We start from the raw sequence: 20,798 nt of genomic DNA, 5'->3' as shown, positions 1-20,798 counted from the left end.
ATACATCTTTATCTATAGTCAGTCATTTCATAGATTGGGAACCAACCTAGCAAAAACAAACCAAAAAAGGAGCAGTAGGTAGTAGGATAGCATGAGTGTCAGTGCCAGAAGAGAAGATGGGGAATGTGCAGAGTATCAGGGGGACAAGAAAGTGAGGGGGGCATTAGGATCAAGGTTTAGATTATATTGACTGCTGAGGACTTACACCCCGTGAGCAATGTGACTGCTGGCGTCAGAAAGCCTTACTTGGCCTGCCCTAGGAAAAGTGCATTCTGACCTTCTGCTTTTAAAAAATAGTCTGGCCTAGACTAGCTAGTCCACAATTTAACCCAACCCCAAATCTAAATTACCAATTTTCCTAATTTTATTGGCCAAGCATTCTAGGAACCGTGGCACATACACAAAGCTCAGAGATGGTTCCCCTCACTAATGTTCATCACTTTGCTTGTTTGCGTGCTGAGGATCTGTGGTTGTGTCAGGACAGTGCAGAGTTATTACAGTAATTGAAGTAAACACCAATTCTTCAAACAATCTAGTAGCTAAATTTACAACTTAGTTGGGAGAGGAATGTTCTGAGCACATTTCAAATGTAAGAACAAAAGCTTTTAATTTCTCTAACAGTTGTATTTAAGCCTGGTCTGGTTACTACTCCTATAGAAGCTCATTAGTTTGCACTGAATTTTGTATTTTCTGAGATTAGACTCTGTCATAAATATTCATTGCTCTTCACAGCAACAAATGTCAGCAGACCTGCCACTCCTAAACTGAATGTTTTGGGACATTAACATCCTATTGAATTCCTGAGAGCAATCAAGAATATTTCATACCTCAGGAAAGAATCTGGAAATGACACCCATGCTGTTGCTTCCACCAAGCAGCCAGGCAACCTGCCTATAATTTTTCAAACATCTTTGAGAAAATTGAAGTTGTTAGTATGATCTTTGCTCTTAGAGCTCTTTGGGCCAAGGAGAACACCTTTTCAGGGTTTTGTGGGATTTCTTTCAGTAGAGATTCATAAAATTTAAAAACTGTAGAAACCACATTTGTAAATGGTGAGTCACTAGTGTCTGAGAGCAGTGACTCTGTAATGTCAAGATTTGTAAATGGTGAGTCACTAGTGTCTGAGAGCAGTGACTCTGAGAGTAGGTGCTCGTAATTGATGAGAAAATACTGGTATTTGTTGTACTCATCCTAATGACTCACTGTTTCCCAACTGAAGCTGTGGCTTCTCATCTTTCCCTTGGTTTTCTTGACAGTAGGTATTACAGCTACTGTTTTTCTGCAATACCATGCTGTTAGGAAATAATGTACAATGGAGACGTTACCAAAGGGGTCGGTCCCTAGCAGCTAATGTTAGGGAAAACGAGGATTTCTCTTGGTCTTCAGCTATTGCTCAGAATTAATTTGCTTTGTGAAGAGTAAAAATTGTAGATCAAGTCTCAAGTACAGCCTCTAAAATTGGAAGAACTATGTAATTCTGAAGAAGTGAACAGTTGAAAACTGGGTGAAATTTAATAGTACAGTGTGCAAGGTTGTGTACCGAGGGACTAATAGAAATTTATGTTATAAATTAGGAGTTCTTCAATCAGAAATCATATTGGAAAAAAAAGACACAAGTGTGTTAGTAGGATGTAAAACATCTATGAGTCATCGATCTAATAGAGCCATGACAATGCCAAATGTTCTTTGTCAAAGTATTTTCACTAGAGACAAAGAAGCGTTTGTGACATTGTACAAAAAATGAGGGAGACCTCATTTGGAGAAGCTCCAAATGAAATGAGGATGAGGAAGAGCTAAAAAAGGTCCTAATCTGATTGGAAAATGAATGCAGAGTGTATTATATGGAAGGGTCCTAAAAATAACGTGTTACTTAAGAAAACAGAAGTTGAGAGGAGATCTGTTAGTGTTTGTCTCTGCACACACAGTCAAGGTAGGCAACGTGGAAGAGAACTATTTCTTCTGCCTGGACAAGGGACAGAGTTGTGTGTGTTTAGCAGAGCAACAAATAAAGATAAGCTGGCCGTGAGAGGTAGGAATGAGAAGTTTCCAAAGTATCAGTCTCATCAGTACCTTCTCTCTCCTCCTTTTAAGATTGAAAAACATCACTCTACATTTTGCTGAAAGGCAAAAGCAGCACTTTTGGCTTGGGGGTGGGTCTCTTCGGTGCAGACTAGTGGAGGTAGGAGGTGGGGGAAACGCCTGGGCTGGTCCCTGTCCCACAGCTGCCAGAGGAGCTGGCTGTGGGTGTCCTGGCAGGCAGGACACGCTGGGATGTGCATTCAGTCTGCCCTGGCTGGTCAGTCTGACCTCCTACTGTCACAAACTTTTAGTTTTCACCAGAAAATTCTGGAAAGATTAAACTTAAATGGCACATGTTGCAGTCCTGATGGTTCGAACTTGTTGGTGTATTGCAACATCACATCTGCTCTCTGCAAAAGGCAAATTTCAGTGGTTGTTAAGTAAACTGGCTGAAATCAACCAGAAATGGTAAGTTTTTATCACAAATGATATAACTACATTGTAAGATTCTTTGTGTTGATCAGCACTTTGATATTCCTTTGAAGATGTTTGCATGCATTGTTCTGTTGTTCTTTGTTGTTTTAAACCAGTACATTTCTGAAAGATACTTATTTTCCAATTATCTCTGTCCCCTCAGTTTGCACTTGTTTTAGTGCAATCTTCCTGCATTGCCAAAATATTACATACCTGTAACTTTACTCCTGGTTTGAGTCAGGAATAAAAGGACTTTATGGATATGATGATGATGATGATAGGGATTATTTTTTTTTCCTTTTGTTAAAATTAGCCATTTTATATTGATGTGTTTTCAGTCTTAAAATGTAAACCAATGTTTTTTATTCTTGATTGCACATTTTTTGGCTTTGATTGTAATAAAATATAACTATGTGAAAATACGGGCAATATGTTTTAGCCACACAGTCTTATTGCTGAGAATTGCTGCTAATTATGTTTGGTGTCAAAATTCAGACTCTAGTTGAAAAATCATTGTTTAGACTTACCTATTGTAGGCAATATAATGTCAAGTCGGTAATCTTCTGTTTTGCTTTTTTCTGCAAATGTCTCAAGTTGTAATGTATCTCTGCGTTTTAACTGCCACTATTTACTTTACAACAGTACTTCTGTGCATTCTAGTTCCACAAAAGAGTGGTTCTCAAAAATTCTATGAAAAATAAACCTTCCTATTTTGTATAATATTTTACTATCAATGCCCAAGTATCTTCCTTGATACAATGCAATGGATACGTTTTCTTCCAATAATTCAAAAGCACAGAAGGTCAGTCTCATCTAAAATTTTCCATGAAAAATATTTCAAAGAGAAAGGGAAACAAGAAGGGTGCCATCTATTAAGTTTTTCCTTCTGGATAATGAATGAAGGTGTGAAAACAGTATTTTTGTGCATATATAATGAAATTATCTGTTTTGGCTTCACAATTAAATATATATTGTAACAAAAACTTGGGGGGGGGGAGAATCCCATTTTTCACGCAGAAGAATTCACTCATGAAATTTCATAAACTGGATTTTTTTCTATCCTTTGAATTCCAAGTGTACTTTTATTTTTTCTCTAAATATAATGTGAAAAATTGACATTTTTCTCTAACATTCTTTCTTTCCATTTCTTTCTTTCCCCCAAAATTTGGAGATAGAACCATAGAAAGTAGAAGTTCTATAAAGTGGTGGTGGGGAGTATACAGGTTTCTTCTCCTCTCCTCCCCCCCCCCCGCCCCCCCCGGTTAAATTATTTAGTTATTTATTTATTTTATTTTACAAACTGATTAAATCAAAAATTTTATGAGTCATAGGTTGTTATTTCTTTTATTCCCTTGCCAATCACCTAGCAATACTATAACTCTTTCACACCTGAAAAATAAGCCAGAATATTAAATGCTGCACTGCGAATGCCAAACTTTTAATTAATTCCACTACCAAGCTACCATGTAGATCTGCACCAAATTAATGTGCCGGTTATCCACAACTACAAAACGTCTAGCAAACAAATCAGATGGAAACAAGGCAAAGTGGTGGAGGTTGTCCTGTTCCTGTTGTAATGATCATAAATACATATTTGTTGAAATTACTTGTAACTCTTTTTTATGCTGGTTATTTCTTAAAATTGGTGAGACCGTGTATAAGGAGATTCAGAGGATAAAGGTTTCTAAGCAGCATCATAAAAACCGTATGAAAAGCACATAGTAATTTGTTTTTAAAACAATATAAAGTGAAGTAGACTAGATTCTTCGTTGGCAGAATACATATAAAATAATAGTAGGTGTTTTGCAGAGGTTAAGTTTGCAAATTGGAAGTATCTAAACCTGTAGAGAGTTATAGCTCTTATGCCCTTCTGTAGCTTAGACTTTATTCCAAATTGAGAAAGTAAACAGAATACAGATGAATCACTTCTTGTATAAATACAGCGTGTGTATTGAACGCTGACATTCCTCTTAAATAATCATTTTAGAATAAAAACTGGCATATATCACTTAGAAGCATCTTTGGTGATTTATCAAAATATTGTTTGAAACACTGTCAGGTAAAGTCATTTTATTCTTGTTCCCTATTTCAATACCACTTTGCTTTGACTTTTAAAGATAAGTATAAATATTTCTCAGCGTTTGCATTGTTGAAAGACTGTAGATATGGCCTTACTTGTTTCTTTAGTTTCATCTCAGCAGGAATGAGCCAATAAAGATTCAGAAAGATATTCAGACATCAAAATGTCACAATCTGTTACCTTTTTTCAGATGTGAAATTTGCTGAATAAAAGTGATGATTATTATTTCCATTAACTTGAAAATGGAAAGCTGAAATGCTGAAAAGCATTCTTGTGACTTAAGAACGTTAGTCCCATTGACTTCAATAACATTTATATTCCTAACATCCTTACCACTTCCAAAATTGTGTTTTAGGAAGTAGATTTGCAAAAATTGCAGGTTGTCTTAAGTGTGTTGAAGTCAGTGAAACAGACAATTTGTATCAGCTGAGAATCTGTCCAGAGGCATCTAAATATAGGTTTAAAAGCTTAGCTTTAGGCTGCTATTTTTTGAAATGCTGTTCCACTTTCTTCCCAGTTTATTATAAAGATGTAAACTGTTTCCCACACTTTGAGATTACAAATATTTTCATCATTCATGATGACCTGTTTTCTTCAAATAGTAACTCTGGCTGAGTTTAATAAACCATATTCCAGAAGGCTTACTACTTTGGCACTACATTATTAAAATATTGCCAATATATTAATAAGCAACTACTACTACGTATCTTCCCTTTAGGCTTTTTTAAACTAAATTTATTTGCTGCTTAGAGAAGATGCAGAAAAATGTATTACAATACGTTGTAATGTATATCTACATATACAATGTATACAATAATTCTTATTGTAAGAATGTTTTTCCAACATATATAGTGGGTCAAACTTGTCTGAAAAATTGCCTTAATAATTCTTGTCTGAAGGCAGTAGTGGCATTTTTTTTGCCGTATCTCCTATAAGGGACACTCTGGGAGAAGATATAGCTAGAACTCCTTGTATTGCAGTGAACATACACCAGTACTGCTTCTGCCATCTAGGATAATCTGGATATTACTTAAACTGTAATTAGTCATTCTTATCTGATGGTGTTCATGCTGTATAATTTTAATGTGTCAAATGGGCAAAGGAAAGACAGAGCAGAAACTAGAGCCCTGTATATAGGCTTGTTTCATATGCCAATTTTTTTTGTATTTATCACTTATTTGTTTCTTTAAAACTTCCATTTAACAGATGCAAAAGTGATTTATTTTTTCAGAAGAGTTTATATCTGACTAGTAGGGTTAAATTTCAAATAAAGACTTCATAGCACAAAGTGGTGGGAGGGGAGAACATTTATAACTATGGAGACTCACCCTAGCCCACCTTACACTCATTTTGTTCTTAATTATACCAGAACCCTGAGCTCCTCCCAGAACAACTGGGAGCTAAACACACACAGAGTTCACTCCGACTGTTATTAATGAGATCTAGTTTGGTTATGCTTAGACTCTGTGCTCTGCTTTCTCAGGTATGGTTGTTTTATGGTATGCAAGGAAATTGTTCATTATACTCAGAACACCTTAAGTCAGTATCCTTTTAATTTAACTTGATTAAAAAACAAATCTACAGAGTAAAAATGCCTGCACACAATTCAAACTGCAAGAGGAATTAAACAGAGAGAAGATGACTGCTGGAATGCATTGAGAAAGGATGGGGTTTTTACCTGCCATGACCATCGGAGACCTTTTCTTTTTCCCAGCTGGAATAGGAGACTACTAGAAGCGCATGCTTCTCAGCTGCAGTACTGATGCAGCGTTGACTTGCAGGTAACACACACCTCCTCTGAGTGTCTGTATGCACTGCACTGTATGTCACTCTCTTGTGTTATCTTTGAGTAATGGCTCAACCTGATACCCTGGGACACTGTGTTTCTGTCATTTAATAGGTTGTTGGATTAAGGATGGATGGTTCTGAGCTGAACACATGTAGAATGACATTTTTAGTTGTTGCCGTCCTTAGCCATATCAAAGTGTAGAAACTGTACCTGCAGATGCTGTGGGCTGTGAACTTCAGCAGTGGCCATTTGTCCCTCCACATGAGAGGGAAGGGATATCCTGTGACCTGTGTTCTTGCAGCGCATCGGAAGTTCCCTAAAGGCCAGCAAGCAGACAGCGCCTAACCTGTGATCAGCTCTGCGGTGTGCAAAAGGTTACCTTGTGCTGCCGTTTCCCTCAAGCCTTGAAAAGTTCACTGTACTGCAAGGCATTTTATTTATGTAATCGGGAAAATAAAAATAATCATGCAAAACGATGACTCTCAACTGCTTATATTCTAACACATATAAAACGTGATTGACAATTACTTTTGAAAAACTGCAGAATACGTATGTCTGAATAAATTACAATGGTCATTAGTTCTTTATCACAATTACATTTTCCTGTAGCTGGTCAGTGAGTTCTTTTATGAACTATTAATATTTGTATTTCTGATTGAAATACATTTGTAGATTATATTCACCAGTTATATCCAGCATTTTTGCTTTGTAGCCATCTTTTTAGCACGTATGGCTTTTCCGTGCTTCTCCCAGTTCAGTGTCTCCAACGGACTGATTCAGTTCAGGCTCACAAGCTCTGTGTTGCAGCTTGCTTCCTGTCACTGGATTATGAAACAAATCTTGCCCATATTTGCCATACTTCGTAATGGAATGTCATCTCTCTGCTTACCTTTAGCAGTTCTCTAATAACTGAATAAGAAGATCGCATTATGGCCTGCAGTTGCTTTGTTTTTTTCCTTTTAAAGCTATGTCTCCTAGATAGAAGTCTTACACTGGCCTCCGCTTTGGCACCTGTTCCCCAGAGTGCAGTGTGTATCAGATGGGGTTAATTTACTTGTGATGTTCTCTCTAGCCCAGTTGGCAAACAGCCACTGCAGCCAAACACATTTTTAATAGTGTGGTAATGTAACTATCTTGGAAAGCCTGTCAGTAGAGATCTTCCAGATCTTACAAACTATACTTCTTACAGTTAAAACTACTGGAGATTACCTATGAAGAAATCAACTATTCTTCTAAGGGGGCATAACTATAACTATATACAGATACGTCATGCACGACAACAGGGGTTGTCCTTCTGCTTTTTCATTTTCTGAGGTGCTCCTTGCCATCTCTGACTACTTCCATACTTCTTCCTTAATTAATATGTAGATAGTTAATGAGTAATGACATTTTTCATCTCAAATTCATCCTTGTCTTTTTCTAGCACATCCCCATTTTATTTCTCTGGCTTTCCTTTTAGAAATAATTCTGGGTTTTATATGTGTTCACGCTGTCTTTAGGCCATATTTCAGTAGAAATAGGAATCAAAAGGACTACTAAATAAGAAACCTGTGTTGAGAGTAAAATTCTTTTACTCTTGTTTTTTGGGTTAGCTAATTCAGTTAACTTTTAGTCATCAGATATTCATTAACACCCTTCGAACTTGGTTCATCCCTGTTAATTATTCAGCACCTTAAGTTAGGTCTTCTTCTTGCTCTCTGGCAAAGTAAATGGGAAAACAGGGCCAAAACTGCATTTTCAGTCTTGCAGGCTAAAAATAGGTCTGTCTTTAATTTATGTTCATTCATTCCATGTAAAACTAGTACATAAGAGTATAAAGCATGTGCTGAATTCTTTAGAGATTTGAAGAATATATTGTGTATCCTGATGAAACATAGGTTATTTTTAGTCAACTTTTAGTAGTGGGAAACCTAGAGCCTGCTTCTCCTCTGTCTTCAAGATGGTGGAGATCCAGATCCCAAGTACTAGTCATTTTATATTAATTTAATAATATGTTTAAGTTGATCAGTACTGCAGTGTTTATAAATCAGTTGTTACTTTGCACTGTATTATTACACTGTAAACAAAATATAAGTTGTCAAATACATTATTTACCAAATACTGAATCTTTTAAGCAAAAACAGTGAGGTGACCTTCGTGGCAGTGAATGATACAGTCAATCTTGCTCAGTTTCAGTGGTTTTGAATTTAGATAACTGCAGTGGGTCCTGGGTTCATAGTTGTTAGACAGATGTATTTGTCCTAGAACATGGAGCAATTTTTATTGTCATTATGGCACCTGTGTTACTGATATATTGTGTTTCTTTGTCCAAATGCAGACATCTTATAGCAAAATCATTGATCTCATCAGAGCCACGTACAGTTTACTAGATGTGAATTTGGCTCCAAGATTTAGTGACTGTTAGGGTGTATTTACCCTGTGACTCTAATGTGCCAAAGCTCATACTTCCCTCAAGGAATATTAATTCTGAAATTCACTGACAAAATAGCTGTATGTTTGCTGTTACTTGTATTTTGAATGGTTTTAACTAGAAATACTTTGAAACTAGATATACTTTGAAATTTTGCAAACATGAATTTCATATGTTCAAGTTGTCCATTGAAATCAGCATTTTAAGATAGATACAAGGTTAAGAAACACATTACTTTCCGGAAAGGGGACAATAGTTTAACTGAGTCCATTTAATCCTGCAAGTGGGCACATATTTTCTTGTATCATCTTCCAGGTAGCATTCCTCTAGATTTTTCTGAGATAAACAGCATGAAGTAGAAAATACCAAATGTTAAGTTAAATTTTCAGTTTTCTATATCAAAGGATCCTTCAAGTAGTGGTGATTCTTAAGCAAAATGGGACATTTCAGGGTCATGATGTGAATGTATACATTAGGGATTATTTGGCTTCAACATTCAGGAAAGCAGTCTTAAGATACTGTATGGAAGTACCACATGTATCCTTTCCTTGTAGTCACACCATTGACCCCATCCCAGCCCATCTTCCTGCTGTTACAGAGCAGTAGGTAACAGTTGCTTACTCTGCAAGTAGGTCCTGTTCAGCAGGCAATTCTGGCAGAGCAGCTGCTGCTCCAAAATGCAGCATAGAATCATAGAATAGTTTGGGTTGGAAGGGACCTTTAAAGCATGTTCCATAAGTGTGGTGAGCAAGAACCCACAAACAGGGATCTACAAAGAATATCTAATTATGTGCCATAGGGCATATCGTAAGAAAATTTGTGCACCAGGTAAGGTAGACTTTCATGTAATTTAGTCCAGAAAGTGGACACATACATTAACCTTGTTTTTAACCATGCAAAGCCAGTTATCAGGAAGAAGGTAGAGGAATCCAGAAAGCGGATGCAAAATAAAAAGAGAAAAAAAAGAGTTTTTAAAAAAAAAAAAGGATAAAAAATGTATTCATAAAGTCTTGATATTGCCAGGAGCTTTGCACTGGCTAATGGCATTTACTCTGCATTCTGTTTATTTATGTAATCAGTTAAGCAGAAGTGGATCTGAACTGAAATTTAGAATGCCCTTTCCCAACGATTTGAAAGCTGTGTTGGGAAAGAAATTGGTGTGTGAACAAAGGTCAAAACTGTGAAGATTTCACCTTTCTCTACAATCAGTTGAGCAAACCTTTCCAGTTGTAGAGTGATTCATAACTGGGTCCTGAACTAAAGGATTAATTTTAGAGATCTGATCCATTTCCACCATAAACAAAACTGATGGGAATTTAGGATCCTATGTGGAAGGCAATATTTTAAGTGAGTAGTGTGTTTTTAAATCCTTACCTTTTGCACGCAAACATTTTTCCTGAAATCGGTTGTCCATGTGTTTTTATTATGACTGAATCATGAAAGAGCTTGATTTCCTGTTTCTGTATATAGGACTTTTGTCTTTGTGGTACTTTTTGTTTTAGGCCCTTGATACAGAATTAGGTAAAGTCTCGCAAGTCTTCGGTGCCATAGATGCATTGGTTGTGTTTAGACACCTTCTGCACCAGCAGTTCCATCTTTTGGGCATTGAAATTGATTTTTCTCATCTTAGCATTTGAAGATGGAGAGTGCCCTTGCCCATCGCCTGAGAGTGTACAGTGGCTCGAACAGCAGAGGACGTGGAGTCAGCAGATTTTCGGGCACCAGAAATGGCAGCATCAGGAGCATCAGCACGAGTAGACTGTGTTGAGGTAGTTCTCCCAAACTATATTATGAAACCAAACAATTCTGGTATACAAAGGCTGATGGAGGCTGCCTCTTAGTCCAGAATGTTTAACCCAGATGAATATGTTGGCTGGTTTTCCCATATGCTTAACCCATTGTGTACAGCCCTGCATTTTGCACAGCGGTATTTCTGATAGCCATGCAGCCAAGGCAACGGTATGCCTTGTGGACTGACTACTCCTAACTTCTGTTTGTCTTAATAACGAGACCATATAAAAGTAACGAAGAACACTGCTACGACTGACTGAGAGTTTCTGGAGTTATTTAGTCTTCAGAGACTTAATTGCTTTAGGCATCATCCCATGGTCTCTGCTATAGTCTCTGATTTGTGGATTGATACTGCAGATTGTAAAACCCTTAAGTTCTTCAATATAATTAAAAGTGAAATGGATATTATTTTTGATAGTTAAAGATGAAATAGACATTATTATAGATATTATGTACATTATTTTAGATATTTTCTCTGTTATGTATTTCAGTCCATGTGTAACAATATTTTGTATCTCAAAATCAATTTTTAAACATACTCTGTTATTTTGAAGCCTGGGTAATATATAGATTCAATACTTTATGACAGATTAATTTATACTTTTGGTCCTTTGCTTTACACCATACATGTTTTCTATTCTAGAAATGATATAAATTATCTTGAGATTCACTGAAAACTAAGACTGAGTTTTCTTTGTAATCCATTAAGTTATGTATAAGTAAATAGCTCTTTGTGACTGTATCATGTAATGCTTTAGCCCTGGTTAAGATTTAGTTACTCTGCAACAGGTAGACTATTAACATTAAGTATTAATTTTACAATGTAACTTCCAAACTGATTCAGTAATGAATTTAAAGTTATATTGCAAGGTTTCAAATACTAAAACTGGAAGAGACTCCTGAATGTGACATTTTAACAACTTTGAAATAAAGGTTACTGTGTACAACAAAAGTGTGAGAAAATATTATTTGAAATGAATACAGCAGATAATCCAGTAATGGCAACATACTTGCATTTATTTGCTTTTTGTTTCTTCGGAAAAGAATGGTACCCATTTATCATAAACTCAAATGAAAATGTAATGCTGTATGTTGTTGCACAAGGAAATAGAGTATGTAACCGTTATACCTTTCTCAGTCCTATCTCTGTAGAAGTATGACATGAAAGAAGCATGCATTAATTGTGTAGTAGCATTATAGTGCCTCTTTCATTGTATTTATCATTGTGTAAATCTAGTTGTGCCTCTGACACAATTGCTTTTCACTCATGAATTTTTACCTATTAGAGATACTTTTGTTATTTATGAATACAGTTCTTCATATGTAGGAATAATTCAGATATGATTAGAGGTTTTTTATTGAAGGTTTGGATAAACCTTCATGTAATCACCATCTCCTATCTGTCAGAAGCTGACCAGGATTTTGATGAGAATACCATGATTTCATTAAAATAATTTATGGCAATTGACTCATTTGTTTTGCCAGAAACTGTAAACGCAAAGCATTTTCCTGATTATTTGAAGTGTTTACAATGTGTAGATAAGTATCTTCTAAATAAGGCAGCAAAAACAAACATGCAAGAACATGAGAAAGTTATGTTAGGCAATATATGTGATTACCATGAATTATAATTAATACCACTGAATTGTATAATGTGAGTTACAATTTATGGACTGTGAATGTTTTAAAACTATTGTGAGCAATGTTAATTTTTCACCAAGTATTCAGTAATGTCTCTAAGCTACTCTCTATGCTGGTTTTCATGCATTTGTAGTTTTTTGAGAACAATGTTCTGTTATTGTGTTTAAAAATAATAAAAAAAAAGATTCACCTTATTCTGAACCTACCATGAGGTCCACTTCCATAGCCAAGAACCAGATCTTCTCCATATAACTCCTGCAGTTACTTATGAATGGAAGAATAGATCCAAATGCAATATGGATAAAGATTTATGTGAAATTTTTGTCTGCAAGTTTTATTAGCACATTAATTATATTACATTACATCATTTAAGCAATGAATATTTAACTGAGCATTACTCATAATTGCACGTTTCCTGTTCCACCTTTATAAAATGACCCCACATAAAAAATATAATGAATCTTTTCATAAGAAAAATATAAGTAATTACATGAAAGAGATAAAAATATCACAAGCTAATGAAAAATCTCATATAATGTTCCATTGGGTACATTTGGCAGTGTGCTTTATCTTTTGATATAGTACCAGCTGACTGACATTAATCTGCCCCCATATAAATGTTACAGTTACAGTTTCTGACTGTAGAAATTACACAAAGTAATGTTTAAAACTTGCCTTTTATGATAAATTTACAGTAGTACAAAACACACCTTTTAAAGTAAAAGCTTTGTTCAAAGGTAGAATACAGTATGAAATACACAAAAATTACTCAATTGTTACAGATTATCATTCATTTAATCTTTGAAGAGTTTCAGAGTTTCACATTTCAAAATATATAATTCTGTGTATGTATAAACAGTAATTATATATGTAGATAACAGAGAAATACTGCTCTTCAGCTTCCAGTTCCTGTTAGGTATTTTCAGTCTTGTGGCTGGGTTCTTTTGAGCACTTTAACATGGGCATGGGGAGTCATAATCAGTAGAAGCTTTTATCGACTTTAATGCAGAATGATAAAGTCAGAAGTAATACTGCCTGTGAGAGAAAACTTTGTACAAACTATTAAAAATGTATGTCACGTTTCCTGTTTTTTTTCCTTGTGAAGGCATTGTACTACATAATGCTTGTCGTTGTATACAGTTAATATTATAACTGAAAAACTTTTAACATCTGCAAATGTAAAGAACTATCAACTTGCAATGCTCACAAGCTGAAATGTGTTTCCTGTGGTAAAAAAACCTTTATGTGGTATTAAGGAGTGAAACCTGCCGTCAGGATTTGTTAAAGGAACTTTGGTAATGTTTAAATGCTTTTCATGACTTAATCCTTCAGGCTGAGAGTGTGTGCACTACCTGACTGTATAATGAGTGGCTAGTCTTCAGAGGGGTCCAACTGATTTGTTTTAAGCAAAAATATTTTGATTTCCAAAACAGCAAATGGTAAATTGTGGATAAGTAAATGTAATAATTTTTAGAAAACTCTTGAGTCCAGTCATGCAAACACTTATTGGCAGGGAGTGCACGCATTAGTGTAAAGAATTCTCATAAAGTTAATGAGATTCTGTATGGTAATAAGAGTGTCCGTAATCATCAAGTTTGCAATTACAAATGTAATTACTTATTCCATTGAGTTCAATTATTTTAAACATTTGTATGCGATATTTACAACTTGTATCTAAATGTCAGAAGTCTAAACTAGATTAACAAATCAATTAAGACACAATGGTGAAAGTTTTAGGAGGAGTAAGTTAGACAAAACATAACAATTTTTAGGGATGTATGTGTTATTTAAAGAGAAAGGGAGTGTAAGTGAGCTGAGTTGAGTGTGTTGCAGCTTTGTTTATTAAACTTAGCTTTTGTCTGGATGTGTAAAATTTCAGTCAGCTTTTGCAAGACGTTTCCAAAGAGAAGCACAGCGCAGTTAGAGCACCAGAGGGGTTAAAAACATTTTTCACTATTATTTTAATGGAGATTATAGTATGAAATGGAATCATTTTGGGGAGAGTGTGAAACATTCACTTTATCCAATTGACTTCATTATCTTTCTTCAGCATCCTCATCTGTTGTGCTGGTGGAATGCTTATTGCTTGAATGGCTCCCAGACTTCCAGATACTCTTGCATACTAAGGACTTACTATTAAAAGATAAAATATTTTCATTAGTCCTTCTGGTTTTATAGCAAGAATAAATCAAAGTAATGAATACTATAAGAACAAAAATGCAGTAAGAAGCAGGTTGGGAATTGGGGACCATGAATCAAGATTTATATTACTAAAATGGGGGTCTGTGTAGAGTATATAGAAAGTCAGTTTCTGCTTAAGAATCTGTGTGCTCAATCTTGACTGATCATAGCTATATTGGTAAATATTGTTTTGGAACAGTGTCAGATGTAATTCCTCCATGTTCTAGGCTTAAACTGCAACATCTTGTTTTGTACTTCGTAGTCAAAAATTTGTTGTTACTTTTTCACTTAATTTTAATTTAGGCGCTAACCCCTTTGGAGCTGTGTGGGCAGCTACCATTCATTTTAGCAAACAAGCAAAAAGTATCTGTCGCTTTCCTGTCTCAAAGATATTTGTGAACATTGATCAAGTAGGTTGGAAAATATGTTGGAAAAGAGACGTGGAATAGTTGTGGGACAGGAAAGAGAAATATATAAGGAAACCATGTACAACAGTGAACTTGAGTGAGTATGAAATGGGTGAACTATCAAAAATCATTAAAAAGAAAAGTTATCGTGACTTAATCTGCATTAGAGTGACTGTCAGCATAGAAAGATGAAATGATTCTGAAAGTAAACTGTGACTGTTTCTAGATATTTCCAAAAGACCAAATGATTAGCAGAAATAACATAGTTGCTAGGTTTCAAAGACTTGTTAGGAAACTGAGATTATGCAAAACGGGACAAAAAAAGAACGGTAATGAACAAGTAGAAAGATGAACACTTAGAGGAACATTTTAGAAAGCCATGAAGGTTAAAACAGACATACAGTAACACAGAAGGCACTGAAGAAATCAATAATATAGGAATATGTCCTGCAGTGGTATTACCAGTAGTTTGACAGTACTGGTAACAGCAGTTTCAAAGGACTTTAGGACTTGGCATTGCAGTCCCCAAAACTGTTGTGTAAATGCATTGGTACTTACCACATTTTCCAGCTTAAATTTTCTGTGTTTGAAAATACTGCAGATTATGTTAGATGAAAGTTAAATATGAAAGACAGCAGGTTCTATCAAAAGGAATTATTCATTTGGTTCAGTGGTGAACTATTTGCCTAAGAGGCCTAGATATATTTTAACAACTTCTCTGTATAGAACGTTAATTTCTGTAAAGTGCAGAAGCACATCTGATGCCTGATCTTAATTTGTGACCATAGGATTCATTCCTTGAAGTTATGCTGAATGGTGAAGAAATAGAGTAGGTCAGTCAAAGTGTCTGTTTAATTAAAGAAATCTAATAAAGTACATAACTTCTTAAACTTGAGAGAGGAATATTTGTTTATCTACATGTTTTTTGATTTTGCTAACATATGTCTAGCAAACAATGCTTCACTCGACTACTGAAGAATGGCAGTTATATTTCTGTGATTTTTTTTTCCTGTTTAGAAAACTAAAAGTAAAGTTTGCTTGTAATAAATATGCAGCAGTGTTCTCTGTCTAGCCCCATCGCAACCTTATTTTTCCATAATTTAAATGTTAAAACAGGTCTCTATTTTTTAGCCATAGCATCTTTGATGATCAGTTTTACTTCTGATACAAATTGCAGAGATAAAATGGTTGATATTTTAGATCCCATCAATTAAGGCTATGCTAATTTTTGGATTAGGATCAACTCTGATTACATTAGGAGGCCGCTAAACTGACTGCTGCAGTTAACGCTAAATTACTTAATTATTTTTATCCTCTTTTTTTACCACCGCCACCACCAACAAAACCCAGTATGGTGTTTAGAGTATATTGTTCTACCAGGGCTTAAAGAGAAGTTCTGCAGTAGAGGTAATATCCTGTTCCAATTTTGTTCACGGAAACAAAGGCAGTAATTAATTTATTAAATTTGAACTTGATTCAGAACAGGGTAGCCACATTGCCTTTTGGAAGGCGTTCTGGCTCAGGCTGTCTCCCAGATCTGCCCAGGAATTGCGTGGGGTAGAGCTAACCAGTAGGAGCCAAAACTGTGTGAGGAACCATTTCATGTTTAGACAGCAGTAGGGATGGTGGAGGGCCAACATCCAGGGTCACTTTCTGGCATGTTACACCACTCGCATAGTCGTAGCTCTTAGGTCCCTGGGAGACTTACTATCTGAAATGCCTTGTTCAGTGCAGAATTTTCATTCAAAGGCCTGGAAGAATATAATCATCATAATTCAATTTTTTCAAAATGAATGAAATCTTTATGGAATATTTATAAAGCCATTTGGTTTAAATTTAATAACCCTCTAAAATACAAAATAAGGGTATTGAGTGCACTATTTGAAATCATTTACTAACGTTTAAATGTCAGCCATTATAAAAAATCAAGATTGATATATTCAAATGATGAAATCGTTCTTATTCTCTAATGTCATAGTAATTTTGAATACCACTTCCTAATCTTAATTTCATACAAATACGAAATTCTAACATTTTGGAAAGCCCTGAAGTAGCAAATAGTACACATGTATCATGTAGTAAATTAGCTTTAGAAAAAGCTTATTTTTTTCCAGCATGAGCAAAGTTGTACAGTACACAACTGCAGAACGTCCATTCCAGTTAAGGAAATCACAGTCCTGCCATCCTTCTAGCATGCTCAGTCCTTCAATTCCTGTTCACAAGTTGCTCAGCAATTTTCCTCTCATTTTGAAAAGATCTTTGCTGCTTTGGGATTACTTCTTTGAGTCAGTGCTTCTGCTGTCATATGTTCTAAGTATAGTTTTTAAAACTCTGTGTATTTTTAAAAAGTTTGCCTATATTCAAAATTGATAGATTTTAAATGCTTTTAACAGTCATTCCACATGCACTGTGATATGTGCCTTTGTCAGTTTAAGCTATACTTGACATAACCAGTTTTTTTCACAGCACAAATTCAGAGATACACCTGGGAGATTTATCCCATTGACTTTGGTAAATTAAGAATTTAATCATGTAATTTTTAGCAATTTCTCACTTTTCCTCTTATTTCACTGTTTGAGTCACCTGAGCCCGAGCAGTAAAAGTGCCTTTTTTGCTGTTATGTAGTGATCAGTCACAGATGTAAATCCAAATTATTCCTCATTTAAAGCCCTTTACTGCATAAAGCATGGTTGATACTAACTTTTGGTTCACTTTCTTACGATATGTTCTTATTTGACTCTTTCTTTTATAATGCTGTGAAGAAGGATAAGCTGCTTTGGTTGATTTTGCTGTCATTTGCACACAGTCTTTTGCAACAGAGGCTGCGTGAAGCCTTTCTTGCCCTCAGAGGAGCTGCTGCCTGAAAAGGGGCTCTCAGGGAATCACCCACCAGCAAAGTATGACACCTTGCTCCCATCCACACGCGGTGTCGTGGATCACACCATCTCCCTGCCATGCTCCTGTGCCATGAACTGCACAGAGAGAGGAACACTTGCCTAGATGTGCTTTGCAGCAGATCAAAGGCTTGACTCTCAGATTGGTCATTTAATTAAAAATCTGTATTCTGTTGTTTATGTGCTTACAATGATAGAGTTTTCATAAGCTACTGGCAGACAGCGAGTGTCACTAAATACCACTGCTTACGGGTGTGACAGTTTGTTTACTTACTACTAAAATGGAAGCCGTGTTTCAGGTCACCCGTACTACAACCCAAAGAGGAGGGGACCCCATCAGCTCAGTGCATTCTGTTAAACCAACACAAGTACTCAAAACAAGCCTCATCTAAGCTTAATTTGTTTAGCATGCTGATCCTTACACAAAAGTGCTTTTGCATCGTGACTGTAGTTAGGCACAGTTTTGGGGAGGTAACAACCGTACTTTGTACTTTGTACTGTTTGGCTGTGAAGAGCCAAAACACTTTCTAGTGGTTTATAAAGAAGTTAATAACAAATTTATAAATCTGTATCAAAAAATGTCACAATTGATATTACTTTCAAATGCTTATAAATATAACATAGGTCATTTTCCTGAAGCAACTATGCAAAATTATACCAAGACTACTAAAGTAATTGTTGCTAACTTTTTAGTTCAAGTACTTTAGCTCATGTCTTAAAGATGGAGTATATTGTTCTCATTTGTATCAGCATCAGTCTGATGTAATTCTTTTTGCAATAACAGTATCATTTGAGCTTTATTTTTATCTAAACAAAATTTGACCGACATTTTGCAAGTAAAAAATTCATCTTAGATATCTCTGAATCTGTTACAGGTCAATGCACAAACTGACTCAACTGGAGAGACTTGATCTGGGCAATAATGAATTCTCTGAGCTGGTAAGAAATGCACCATTTTTTAACAGAAAGTCTGTGTGCTTTGGATGCTCTGTGTATGGGGCATTAAACTTTTACTTAAAAGGCATTATTGTATTATGGCCACATGCCATGGTCACATTTCCTTGTAGAATAGAAGATTGATCATAGTTCATGAGGTGAATGTTGATAATACATTATGCTTCATCTACATCAGGCTTCTGTGATTCAGATCAAGGTCACAGGTGATTCTCACTCTGAGCTGGTTGCCACTGCTGGAATACTTCAATGTGGGATGAATTGTTGATCTCAGCATAAATACTTGTGTCGATTATGTATTAATTTCTTAATATCTATCATTATATCCTGCAAATATTAGCAATTGGTATTAACAGAAGTAAATTTTGGACTCCAAAAGAGGTTTCTGTCCCTAGCTCACCTCTAAGATGAGAATTAGGTTCCCTGAGGTTTAATAGCTTTTGGGAATTTTCTCTAGTATCAGTATAGAAAATAATCAAGTTGCTGTTCCCTTTAGGTATGTTTCTACTACATCTATAGGAATTGACACTTCTCAGAAACAGTATGAGGGTGTTTAAACTGTGTTTTAAATTTGGTCTGTTTCTAAGGAGAGCTCACTGACTTCATCCTGCAGGAACTGTAAATATGTCAAGAGAAGCAAAACTCAGAAAAACTGCTGCCTCATCCTTTTTGAGACCTATCACTGCTAGGGCTATTTGGGAGGGCCTGTGTGTTTGCAGGACAACAATTTAATACTGTGACACCCACTGTTGCACTGATGGCGAAATAAATGTCTGCGTGTGCCTTATCCACCAACAGCCTGTCCAGTGACTGTTAAACCCTGTGAGGTGAACCACCTTTCCTCCAGAGTCATAGAAGAACAATCTGTAAAAATGGTGCTGCTGAATCAGGGCTTACAATTTTATGAGGGTGATATTTCCTGTAGCTTTAATTAAAATTAAGGTAATTTCACTTTAAACAAATTGTGAAATGTCATCTAGTAGGAGAAAGATGTAGCAAAGAGTCTACATCTGGTTTATAGACGGTGCGCTATCTTCTACCATTATGGTTATAATCCTGTTAATGTTTACTGATTTATACTGCTGTGTAGGAGAAAATAGATGGTTTTAACTCAGATTTTTAATTAAACCTAGAAATCTTTTGCATAGATAAATAGAATAAAATTTTCAGAAGTGGTATTTGGAATTTTGATCAAAAGAAATATATATATATATGCTTCCTAAATTCAGAGTGTGTCTTTTTGGGGGGTGAGTTGGGGGTGGTTTGGTTTTGCAGTCTTTGTTTTAAATGACTTCAACATCATTCTGCGTTTTTGCATTGTAGCATACTGTCCCCTAAGAATGATAAATCAGGAGTCCAGTGGTCCCATACTGCTATTAGGACCAGACTCCCAGAGTTGACTCATTTTTCAGGAAGCTGGGCCAAAAATGTATGAACTAGAATCAAATGCCAGAAGCAAAATGGGCGAAAAGGCAAGGGAACAGCATGAATCTGCAGACATGTCATAGGAAAAGTGGTACTAGTTTAAATCAAGATCTCCTGGAAAAAAGGATCGAAAAGTCCTCTTTTCATGGATTCTGAAAATCTGATTTGGGTTGCTTCTTACTGGGGAAAAATACTGCCTAGAACTGTGGTGGTGTGGAAGAGGTTAATTTCTTTGACAGTCCATCCCTGGACTATTGAAGTCCCTCCCTTTGCACTGGGAGACTGTGCTTTTCATACAGACAATCTGGAGCAATAGGCATGAGGTTAAGACTACAGGCAGTTGCAAAAATGAAGTAATTCTGTTAATTCATTTTCTGGAAACAAGATTATACAAATCATGACATAGGTATGGGCCCAAAATAGAAATTGTCACTTCCTAAATAGCAGCCATGTTCAGGTGACTTAATGTAATCAAGGAAGGGAATAGGTAATCTGTGTCACGGGTCTCCAGGAAAACTGGAGCATTAAATCAAAAGGTATAGATCAAGGATTTGAAATCTCTCCATCTTTGAAGTGTCAAAAAATGGCACTGGACAAGTGAGCAGCAGCAATTGTAGAACCTTTGCCTGAAAGGAGGGGGAAGGCTGGCATAGTTCTTTCCAGAGTTTCAGGACTCCAGTGTCAGGAGCAAGGCTTTAGAAGAAATTTTGAAAGAAAATAGTTAAAGGTAGGG

The 20,798-nt window shown here is 35.8% G+C and overlaps 1 protein-coding gene across 6 annotated transcripts in view; it reads left to right on the top strand.

The window, feature by feature from the left end:
• Window positions 1-20,798, top strand: part of LRRC7 (leucine rich repeat containing 7) — a 190,520-nt gene that overhangs the window by 96,863 nt on the left and 72,859 nt on the right. For 5 of the 6 annotated variants that reach the window (XM_076339950.1, XM_076339954.1, XM_076339951.1 and 2 more), the window contains exon 7: window positions 18,562-18,625. In XM_076339950.1, the coding sequence (XP_076196065.1) occupies window positions 18,562-18,625 (64 nt within the window). Of the gene's footprint in view, window positions 1-10,402; window positions 11,810-18,561; window positions 18,626-20,798 lie in introns of those variants that run through there. The other variant, XM_076339953.1, reaches the window with a different exon arrangement.

The sequence above is a fragment of the Aptenodytes patagonicus genome, chromosome 5 (assembly GCF_965638725.1).
Source record: "Aptenodytes patagonicus chromosome 5, bAptPat1.pri.cur, whole genome shotgun sequence".
NCBI classification, from domain to species: domain Eukaryota; kingdom Metazoa; phylum Chordata; class Aves; order Sphenisciformes; family Spheniscidae; genus Aptenodytes; species Aptenodytes patagonicus.
This window is presented reverse-complemented; position numbering and strand designations above follow the sequence as displayed.